Source organism: Phoenix dactylifera, chromosome 11 (genome assembly GCF_009389715.1).
Source record: "Phoenix dactylifera cultivar Barhee BC4 chromosome 11, palm_55x_up_171113_PBpolish2nd_filt_p, whole genome shotgun sequence".
NCBI classification, from domain to species: domain Eukaryota; kingdom Viridiplantae; phylum Streptophyta; class Magnoliopsida; order Arecales; family Arecaceae; genus Phoenix; species Phoenix dactylifera.
The window spans coordinates 2,940,914-2,951,202 of record NC_052402.1 but is presented as its reverse complement, the minus strand read 5'-3'; the positions used below and the strand labels follow the sequence as shown (position 1 = coordinate 2,951,202).

The window sequence follows — 10,289 nt, the reverse complement described above, 5'->3', positions numbered from 1 at the left end:
TCAAACAATTTTTTTTCGTAATTAAGGAAACTATGAAGTAGCTTAAGAGAGTTTTTTTTTTTTTTTCCCATCCTAAGCGGGGAGGGGCTCTAAACCTATAAGAAATCATAGAGATTATGCACAAATATTGGACATATATAATTTATGAATTATATATCCGAAATGAATTGGTGACGAATTCACCATCTCCGACCTTTTTTTATTTTCACAAAAGAAAACTCTTATGAATTATCCTATTGGGGAAAACGGCGCCTATTTGCAGGAACCTGAGGACATGGTTGGGTTAGCGTTGACCGGAAACCAACGCACGTGACATAAAATAATTAGGAGGCCACGGAGACAGGTCAGAGGAGGGGAGCGGGGAGTACGGCGACCCGCGCTCCCACGACGCAAACCAACGACATGTCTCACTGGTTGACAAGTCTCACTCGTTGAAAACCCCCGTTTTCTTTTGCTTCTTGCATTGCACCTGGGATGTTGACCTTTTCATGTTTCCGACCTAAAAGAGATAAGCACTTGGATTTCAATTCTTAATGCCGGTCAAAGTCAGGAGGCTTCTCTATATAAGGGGGTGGATTGCAAGGACAAAAGGTAGAGAAGGAGAAGTTTCATCAAGGAGGAGGGAATTAGGAAGGGCGACCTTGGTTTGCCTTCAATGGAAGTGATGCTTGAGAGAAATTTTGTTGCCGAAGAGGACACGAAGGTCAAGTGTGTTGGGGATGAAGAGAGTGGAGAGATTGGAAAGGTGCTGCTTCTTCTTCTAATCTCTTGGCCTTTGTATTATGATTTAATTCTCCATCTGAATTTTCCTTCTTTTTTGTTTTTAAATAAAAGATTGGTCAACTCCTTTTGAATTTTCGAAGGAATTAATGGTTAGATGCATGCTAGGAGTTAGAAGTTTTCTCTTCAATTGCTGCACCTATAGTTCTCATTTGATGAAAAGGTCCATGTATTTGATATTTTCATGTTTCGGTGAAGTGAAATTGATCATTCCATCGTGAAAATCATGGCACCCATGAGCAGTTATATTACCAAAGACTATGAGCGTGCAGTCAGTAATCTTGACAAAAAGGGGATTTTTTTTCATGTTTCAATAAAAGCAGCCTTGAAAGAAATTGAGAATTGGCCTACTGTGGAAGAATTATCATGCTATATATCTAGAATAATTCTGAAAAATCAATCAAGATCTCTAATTACTTGCTCAAAAGAAGAAGAAGAAGAAGAAATCCTAATATTCTTTTGATAATATTCCTTGCTAACAAATTTGTGATTTTGCAGTTTGGAAGTGAAATGCCAGTCTGTGATAGGGATTCTTCAAGGTCATCATCTCCAAGCCAAAGAGATTTAAGCAATAACAAACAGGTACGAAGCTATAAATTTTAACATAAAATAAATATACCATACATAGCATTCACCTATCTTCCAATTTCCAATATTCAAATAATGTACAACCAAATATTAAAGTGCAATCGAACTGAGCCGAGTCAAGTAGCCAGGCGCTCGAGCTTGACTCGATTCAAAATACGCGAGCTCAAAATTCAATTTGAGATTGATCGAGCCTTAATATCTAAGTTTGAACACGAATCAATAAAAAAAGAAACACTTAAGATCGACTTGACTCGAATATCAACAGAGCCATACTCGAAAAATATGATCAAAATAAAATATAACATAATATTATATTTTAAAATACTAATATATATATATATATATAGTTACATACGTTATTTGATGTTTAAGAGCATGCTCATGTAAATATAATAGCTATCTTCTTGTAGGAAAAAAGTATCTTCTTGTATGCTCGATAATTATTAAATATATGGGTTCTTAGCTAAACAAATAGATCGAACCTAGCTAATTATTCATGCTTGAATTGCTTATAGCGTAATACATAAGAAACTGCGTTATGTACATATTAGGCTTAAATTGAGAAACTCAAATTGTGCATTCATATTGGTTTAGTTCACATTTACAATTAACACGGATCCCTCTAGCATAGTTAGCGTTAATTTATGGTGCACATGTTACATGGAAAACAAGAATTATTTCTTGAATTATGAAAAAGAAAAGAGTCAAGACAGTCTCAACTGAATTCAGGTCTCCACCGTGATTAGAAGTAAAAGATCATTCATGGACATGAGCCCGAGACCATCTTCTTGCAAGCACGACAACTCAAATACAAACAGTCAGGTGAGCATACATTTCCAGATACCTCAACAGGAAAGGCCAATAGAAATAGAAAAAAATGTTGCAGAATAAACCTTCTTCAAGTTTTTTATTCCCATATTCTTGACCTGGCTTAATATATAATTTTTCTGCTTAACTTTATTCCTCTGTACTAGTGTCATCCAATTGTAGTGTATGGGCTCGCAAACGAGGTATATATATATATATGGATGGAAAATTGCTCATTCTCATCTCCCATTGTGGCTTTATAGGACAACCAGCTCGAATCCATTAATGCAGAAATGGGCGAGGCAAGAGAAGAGAATGAAAGGCTGAAGGCATTCTTAGCGCAAATGGCGAAGGATTACCAATCCCTCCAAATGCACTTCCTTGACATTGTTCAAAAAGAACATCCAAAGAAACCAGCCGAGACTTCTAGCACACTTGAAGATGTTGAAGAACCTGAACTTGTCTCACTCAGCCTTGGAGCAAGCGCAGGTAGAAGCAGAAAAGAAGAGGAAAAAAGAAAAACAAATGAAGGCCTCACCCTTGGATTACACTATAAAATTGACGGTTCTAGCAGCAGCCGAAGTGAGCCTCCGTCCAATTTGAACCCGGACGGCAGCTTCGAGGAGCCCCAGGAAGAAGATACTGGGGAGCCATGGCCACCGAATAAGACGATAGAGAGTTCAAGAAATGGTGAAGATGTAGTGTTACCACAACCCCCTGTTAAGAGAGCGAGGGTTTCTGTGCGTGCAAGATGCCATGCCCCTACAGTACGTATAACTCCCTTATGTTCCCAACGTTGCACTTGATCTGCATGCATGCGTATTGTAATGGCCCGTGCAGGCGTATATTTAGTCCCACATCAGTTATTCACCTTAGGTACTTATACAAGATCAAGAAACCCAAATAATGTTTTTCGACTAGCCTTTTTTGGTGAGGTTCTGAGTTGTTACAAATGGTATTAGAGCGAACTCGGCTCGTAGCCTATGTGGACTAATGGACACTGGCTAAAGGAGGACGTCAGGGCTTGAACAGAAGGAGTCTGTGAGGATCCGTGCAGACGTGTGTTTAATCCCATACCGGTTATTCGCCGAAAAGATTTTGGGTACTTGTACGGGATCAAGGAACCCAAAAAATACCTTTCGGCTAGCTTTTTTATATGAGGTCCTGAGTTGTTACACATATTTTGTATATATGCATGCATAGATGTAGTGTTTGCATCATATCATTTTCATCGATGGGAAATGCTCATGCTTTTTCTATAAATTAAATCCTCTTTATCATCGAATTCTTATTAATTTTGGATTACTGATTGATATATACATCTATCTCCAGATGAATGATGGATGCCAATGGAGGAAATATGGGCAGAAGACCGCAAAAGGCAACCCATGCCCACGAGCATACTACCGTTGCACTGTTGCACCAGCATGCCCGGTAAAGAAGCAGGTATCATCTCTTCCTTTATAGTTTGGTCGGTTTCTTGGGTTGGATTCAGCCAATTTTTTTCTCTAAAGTAGTCTTCGGACGAAACTTTGATTTGATTGTGGCTAGATATATATAACTGCTTGATGATTACTAATAACAATCATTTTGCAAATGTCAGATGATTATTACGTTTCCTGCAGAAGTCTCATTACCTTTTAAATTGTTATTTTCGATCTTAATTATAAAGATATTTGTATTGATGGAATGAAAGCTTTAATCAACAAACCTAGACTCAGTCAAGCATCTTGCATCAGTTATGATTCAACAATGCACTTAAACAATGCACAGTTTCATTTAATATTGAAGTTGAAAGGATTGAACCAAACAAAAAACAAGCATCTGATTTTGACTGTTTACCGAGGAAATAGTAAACAGCAAACTGCTATCTCGATCTTGACATCATCGTCCGCCTTGGGACACGGCTGGTTTCGTGCACGCCTTCAACAAACAATATATTCAACATTCCGTGATCCAGATTCTTACCTAAATCATCATAATGATGTGATTTAGTTTTATGCTTTGCTTACTACGTACGTAATTATAAAAGAGATCATTCAGCGTCGTCTTCTCATCTGTTTTGCAGAAGAAATATATATGGTGGCAAAAATAAAATAACAAATTAGTCTTCTAATAAGAAAAATTTTGTCATGTTTTTTTCGGCATTGTTTCATTTCAGGTGCAGAGGTGTGCTGAAGACACGTCCATATTGATTACCACCTACGAAGGAGAACACAACCATCCTCTTCCGATGTCAGCCGCTGCCATGGCTTCTACTACCTTGGCCGCTGCATCCATGGCGATCTCTGGTTCATCCACTTCTGGTCCAGCCTTCGGATCCCCAGTCTCCTCTACCACCACCAGTACTGCCAACCTCCACGGCTTTAGCTTGCACCCACCAAACCCATCAATCCATTATTCCTCCCCTTACCACCCCACCATCACAATAGACCTCACTGCACCATCATCGACTCCCCATGTCAACTTCTCTTCAAACATCATCGACAGCTCAAGTTATTCCTCGACGAGTCTGAACTCCTCGTCATCAGCTTCCAACACTGTGCCAGCATCTTGGGGTGATGGGTCCTCAAGCTATGGAGCTCAGCCATGCAACAAGAGCCACACTGGATCTCTAAACCTTGGGAGGCAAACTCCAGACTCTTTCTTCCAATCCTATTTGCGCAGGGCTACCAGCCCAACTCCTGGTGGCCAGCATTTCCTGACGGACACGATCGCTAAAGCGATCGTATCGGACCCGAGGTTTCGATCGTCATTGGCAGCTGCCATTTCATCGCATGTCGGATCCCGGGGAGCCCAAGAGTCTTGAGTTTACTCAAGAGTGCTTCTGCATCGCCAGGGGAGATATACTAGGGATCGCACTAGCTGAAGATTTTTTTTTTTTTTTTTTTTTAATTTGGAGTATTTTAGTCTATGATTTTCTTCCAAGGAAAATCTGAAACTTTTGCAAGGCATATTGGTTGTTCGGTAATACATAGTGTTTTTTTGGGTACAGTGTTGTATATAGTTTCCAAAACATCAAGTTTGAACCGGAAAGGATCCAGACTCTTGAATTTATGAGTTAAAATATGATGGAGAAAGAGAAGAGTTAAACCGAAGAACGGATAACATTTAATAATCATGTATACATGTTACTGGAGTGCTTGAACCTTATATCCTTGGGACCAGCTGAAGCTGGGGACTCAATGCTTTCACTAGTTTTGTTCTTTTTTTTTTTTGGATGGAAAGGAGTCTAAGGAGATATTACGAGCTCCATAGGACACCCAATTTATTAACAGAAAGTATTTACATCAGTGTAAAAAAAAGGATAAAAAAGAAAAGGAGTAAAGGAGTCTATAAAACAGGATTTGTGTATGAAAAAGACAGTAACCATAGAAGTGAAAATAGAAACCTCTAAATTAAGGGAGAGAAAATATCAGTGTATGTAACATCCCATGCATGATAGGGCTGCATTAAGCTCATCAGCCAGGATTAAAGGATCATCATGGCACATTGGCACAGGGTAAGAATTTCTAAATCCATCATTGCCAAATGCAGCCAAAAAGAGCAACGGAGTCCAAGTAGAGATACAGCAGAAATTCCATCCTTGTTACCAACAATTCCTTCGCGCTCAGAAATGAACGGCAAAACAGAATCCACGAAGGATTAAATAAAAGAGAGCGGATATCCCATCATTGCAAAGAGCACAAGGGAATTGAATCCATCACCCAAAATCTTTGTTGAAAATTTGTAAACTACTTTACACAAGGAGATTGACCTATAGTCATAAACAGTATGACGGTTAGATTTCTTATGGATTAAATCAAGATAAGTGTGCCCCCACTGTGTGGAGAAAGTTGCCCATGCCACTAAAATAAAGTGAGAATTTTTTTGCATGAATACCCTCCTAAATATTAAATTTTATATAAATACTCTTCCAAAATTAATATTTGCGTGTATATCGTCGTAAAACACTTATTTTGTTATTCTACTTTTTTTTTATTCTTATTTTTACATATGTACCCATGCTTTCTAACGCCGTTCAAAATTTAACGGTTTCAAATTAAAATGACTAACATACTCTTAATGAGTGTGTAAAAAGAAAGTAATTTCAAAATTTTATTTTACTAAATATAGTTTTTATTAACGGTGTTAGAAGAACCATTGTATTAAGGACATTTGTGCAAATATAGTATTTTATAAGGATATAAAAATAAAAATATAGATTTGTGAGGATATTTATATAATTTTAAATTGAAAAAAAAAATCCTCATAGAGCCCAACCAACAGCCCATGTAGAGCCCATCTGGACCTGAGGTCCAACAATGTCCCAGTAGTGCTTGTAAAACTCCACGTGGAGACCATCAGGACCAGGAGCGGGCCAGCTCCCCTCATAATGGCCGTTGAGATCAGAATTCCAAAGAGAGTAGTCTCATGTCAACTTTATAAGGACTATCACGTGCATGGCACGTGACGAGTACACGGTCGCTCCTCCCATCCTCTACCCTCAGCGCGGACGCCAGGGATTGAGAGCAGTACCGTGGCGGCATGGAAGGGGAAAAGAAAAGCCCTGCCAAGCTCGACCTCCTCCTCCTCCTCGAATCCATGGCAGAGCTGTCAAACCATAAATCCGAGAAGAAGAGCGAAAAAAAAAGTAAACAAAGGTTGGAGAAATTCTCTGCTTAAATAGGTAAGATTGTGATTTGTCTTTTTGTTGTCTTAAATGTGGTTCGAGGTTGCGTTCCAAGAAGTTTTGTTGGCCTATTCCTTTAATTTTTCTCTAATTTCGTGGTTCTGGTCGTATAATTTCGATCGTTTGGTACCCTTGAATGAAACTCCTAGAGACGAAATATCTGAATTATTGTATTCGCCAGCGGCGGCGAACTCAATTATCGGAGGCGTTTCTGGAGTCTATCTGAATTATGAGAGTCATATGTTTGATGTAATGCCTTCTTACTAGTTTCTTGAATTCCTGCTTTCTAGGGTTTGCCGATGCTTCAGGAGGTCGGTACAAAATGGAATTCAGATTTTTCTTTATTGATCGTTTAGTTTCTTTTCTTTCTTTTTTTTCCGAAATGGCAAAACAAGAGTTGATTATTCCATAACATAATAATCTATTATGTTGTTATGGGCAATGAGATATTGCTACAAGACAGGTCTAAGTGAATTTTTTATGCTCGGTCCAGAGTTGAAGGACAGATTTGTTTTGTTGATTATAGCGACGGTCAAGTCTATTGGAGCGTTTGACTACTTCAGCCTGGATTATACAATTTATCATGAATCGGGCATTTTTATCTTAGATCTATCTCGGTGGCATCTGCTGAATTAGATCTTACTATTCTAGTTAATTAAAATGGTCGCACTTTTATCTTATGATATCTGTTTTGATGGTTCTCTCAGATAAAGAATGTTTACATTGGGATAATGTGGTTGGTGTAGCACAAAGCACAGAATTTTAGGAACTTGGAACTATAGTATCACCGTAAATTATGCACTGGTATTGGTGATCCTTCACAGTTTGTCTTATTTATCTGCTTGAATGCATACCTAGTTAGAAAAAAAGTAAAACAAAATTCATGTACATCTAGAAACTTATTATATCTTCCAGAGCATGAGATCCGAATTCATATGTTTGGTCATAGTGATGCATTGTGCGATATTTTCTCATGAATAATGGAAATGTGCCCGTTTGCAGCTATATCTCTCTTTATCTTACCATTTTTTGAAATGCCGCAAGCTGAAATGAGATCAGGAATTCCACACTGTGATGCTTCTTTGGAGACTGTCCAGTCAAAGAAGTTGCCATCTTCTTTGCAGGAATCATTGACATCTGCTTTTACACAAATTCCGGTTTCGTCATTCCCTGAAGTTCTAGGAGGCAAGGGTTATTACTCACCATGCATTACTATACGTGTTTTCTAGACTCTCACATATTAGCCATCAAGATTCATGCTTTTCTCATTAGCCTTCGGAATTGATGCTTTTCCCATTAGTCTTGTTCGTCACTGACACATTCATTATGTTTCATGTTGCCTATAGGAGTTTTTATCATTGAGCAGGTGAGTGTGTGTGCCCACTTGGGCATATTCGAGAACGTGCATGCATATTTATGTGTGCCTTCATGCATGCATTAGTGCATTTGCTTGTGCGCATGTTTTTGTGTGTGTGTGTTCATATTGCTATCATTTGCCTTATAGAATGAAGATTGTGGCATTTGACCTTTGGAATTTCAATTTTGCCTTGCAGTTATCTTTCTCCCCCTCTTATACAGTAATTGAGATTCAAGGTGACATGTTATTGATGCTGTGGAATATCTATCAGAACACAATTTATTGACTGCTTCTGTAAGAAACCCAGAGGCAGGGGATCGTATAGATTGGAGGAGTGATATCTGGGAGTTATTGGTTATGCTGCAGTCATTCTCTGGGTGTTAGAAAATGCGGAACTTGCTGTCATCACTCTTTCAGAAGGATCAACAACAGCTGCAGGAGTGGGAGCAGGGGCTGTTGGTGCTCAGGAAGCAACGGTCCCAATGCAACTGGTCCAGTTGTGGTTGCTGGGCTGATTATTGCTGCTGTTGGTGCACCAGTAGCTGGTGGAATGGCTGCAGAGAAAGGTATCTGGAAGGATGCTCCTACGGCAGTTGATTAATTGGGAGAAGATTTCTACAAAATCCTCCTTCAAGAAGAACCTTTCAAATCAACAACAGTAAGCACTTCAGATGTTATGTATTTTTTCCGTGCTATATGATTCAATATCTCCTAAGAGTTGCCAAACAAGAACCTTGAACTTTTTCCGGTGTCATTAAAATCTCATTTCTTTTTATTCATCAGCAAGGAGTTCCCTTTTCTTATACCAAAGTTAGCCTCTTTTTCTTGTTCTCAGCAATAACAGGGACAGTTTCTCTTTGGTAATCTTGAACAGTCATTCCTTTGCTGATTGTATGTTAGCAAATGAAAACTGGCATAATCAAAACCGGCAAATGAAAAAAGGATCTTAGGTTTCTTGAAAGCCCTGATGTCAGACTTCTGCATCTCTCTTGGCTATTATTTGCCTGAATTTGTATTCAGAAGCATAACAAGATTGAAAACCAGATTCTACAAAGATACCTGAGAAAATCCTAGATGTGGTTGATAGTGGATTTTTTTTCTATCAGCATGTAAGTAACAAATCAGACCTCTTGGAACAATGAAAAAAAGTTCTATATTGACCTTATTCGCGAGAAAGTTTTAAGGTCAAAACCATGATTTGATCCTATTCTAAAGAAGTCCAGGGAAAGAAGATTAAATTAACTTTTGGTACATATTCAGGGCTGGTCATTGCCTATTCTAATGCCTCAGTTTAGTTTTGGGAATTTCAGTGAAGTCACTCAAACTAGAGGGCTACCTAAGAACAAATCAAGATTCATTATGATTTTCTGCCTTGTCATATCACTTATTTATAATTGTGCTAATTTTAATTCAAGTCTTAGTGGTTATGGTTACTTCATGTTCCTCGAATATCTGAAAACTTATAATCCATTGCTCATTATTTTGCACCTTTAAGTGGAAGCTTCATCGAGGGTTTGAATTGTGTATTAGAGATGCACCCAAGCAAGCACAAACTTAACAAATCTAATGAAATTTGTATCTGATTCATATTAATGCATGAGATACCGGTCAATTTATGCAGCTGAAATTGCATACCGGTCAATTTATGCAGCTGCAATTGCACAGTAATGAACTATCATTATTTCCATAATTGACTGTTGCATTTTGTAATATAATACTGTGTAGAAGAAATCCTCTGCTTTTTCATATCATAGAAAATCATCTCTTTTCCCACACAAAGTGGCGAAAGTACTTGAAAAAAGGTGCAGGGTATGTAGTTGTCCATGTTTATCCTGTCAATGCACTTTCCAAGAAGATGATGAATTTTTACACTGATATTGGTTGTCAAGCTATTAGCATCAGTAGTGATGGATTGATTCTAGAAGCCTTCAAGCTTAGGAAGGGCAATAATATAGGTGGCCTTCCTGCTGGAGAGGGACCCAGACAGCAATTGTTGGTAGCTTGAGCGCGCGCGACATCAGTACTTGTTGCTCAAGCCTGACATATTTTCCAATTTCAGGCATCAAAATTTGCAACTGATCTAAT

The 10,289-nt window shown here is 38.4% G+C and overlaps 1 protein-coding gene across 1 annotated transcript; it reads left to right on the top strand.

Moving 5' to 3' along the window:
* Nucleotides 1–2,064: 2,064 nt before the first annotated feature.
* Nucleotides 2,065–5,295, top strand: LOC103720433 (WRKY transcription factor 72A). Its single transcript, XM_026809297.2, has 4 exons — nucleotides 2,065–2,190; nucleotides 2,439–2,942; nucleotides 3,508–3,621; nucleotides 4,337–5,295. The coding sequence occupies exons 1-4, from the start codon at nucleotides 2,131–2,133 to the stop codon at nucleotides 4,982–4,984; spliced, it is 1,326 nt and encodes a 441-aa protein (XP_026665098.2). The 5' UTR covers nucleotides 2,065–2,130; the 3' UTR covers nucleotides 4,985–5,295.
* The last annotated feature ends 4,994 nt before the right edge of the window (nucleotides 5,296–10,289 follow it).

Coding starts and splice junctions, on each gene's coding strand:
- LOC103720433 (XM_026809297.2), top strand. CDS start 2,131: ATGGACATGAGCCCGAGACCATCTTCTTGCAAGCACGACAACTCAAAT. Junction 2,191..2,438: donor ACTCAAATACAAACAGTCAG/GTGAGCATACAT, acceptor GTGGCTTTATAG/GACAACCAGCTCGAATCCAT. Junction 2,943..3,507: donor CAAGATGCCATGCCCCTACA/GTACGTATAACT, acceptor ATCTATCTCCAG/ATGAATGATGGATGCCAATG.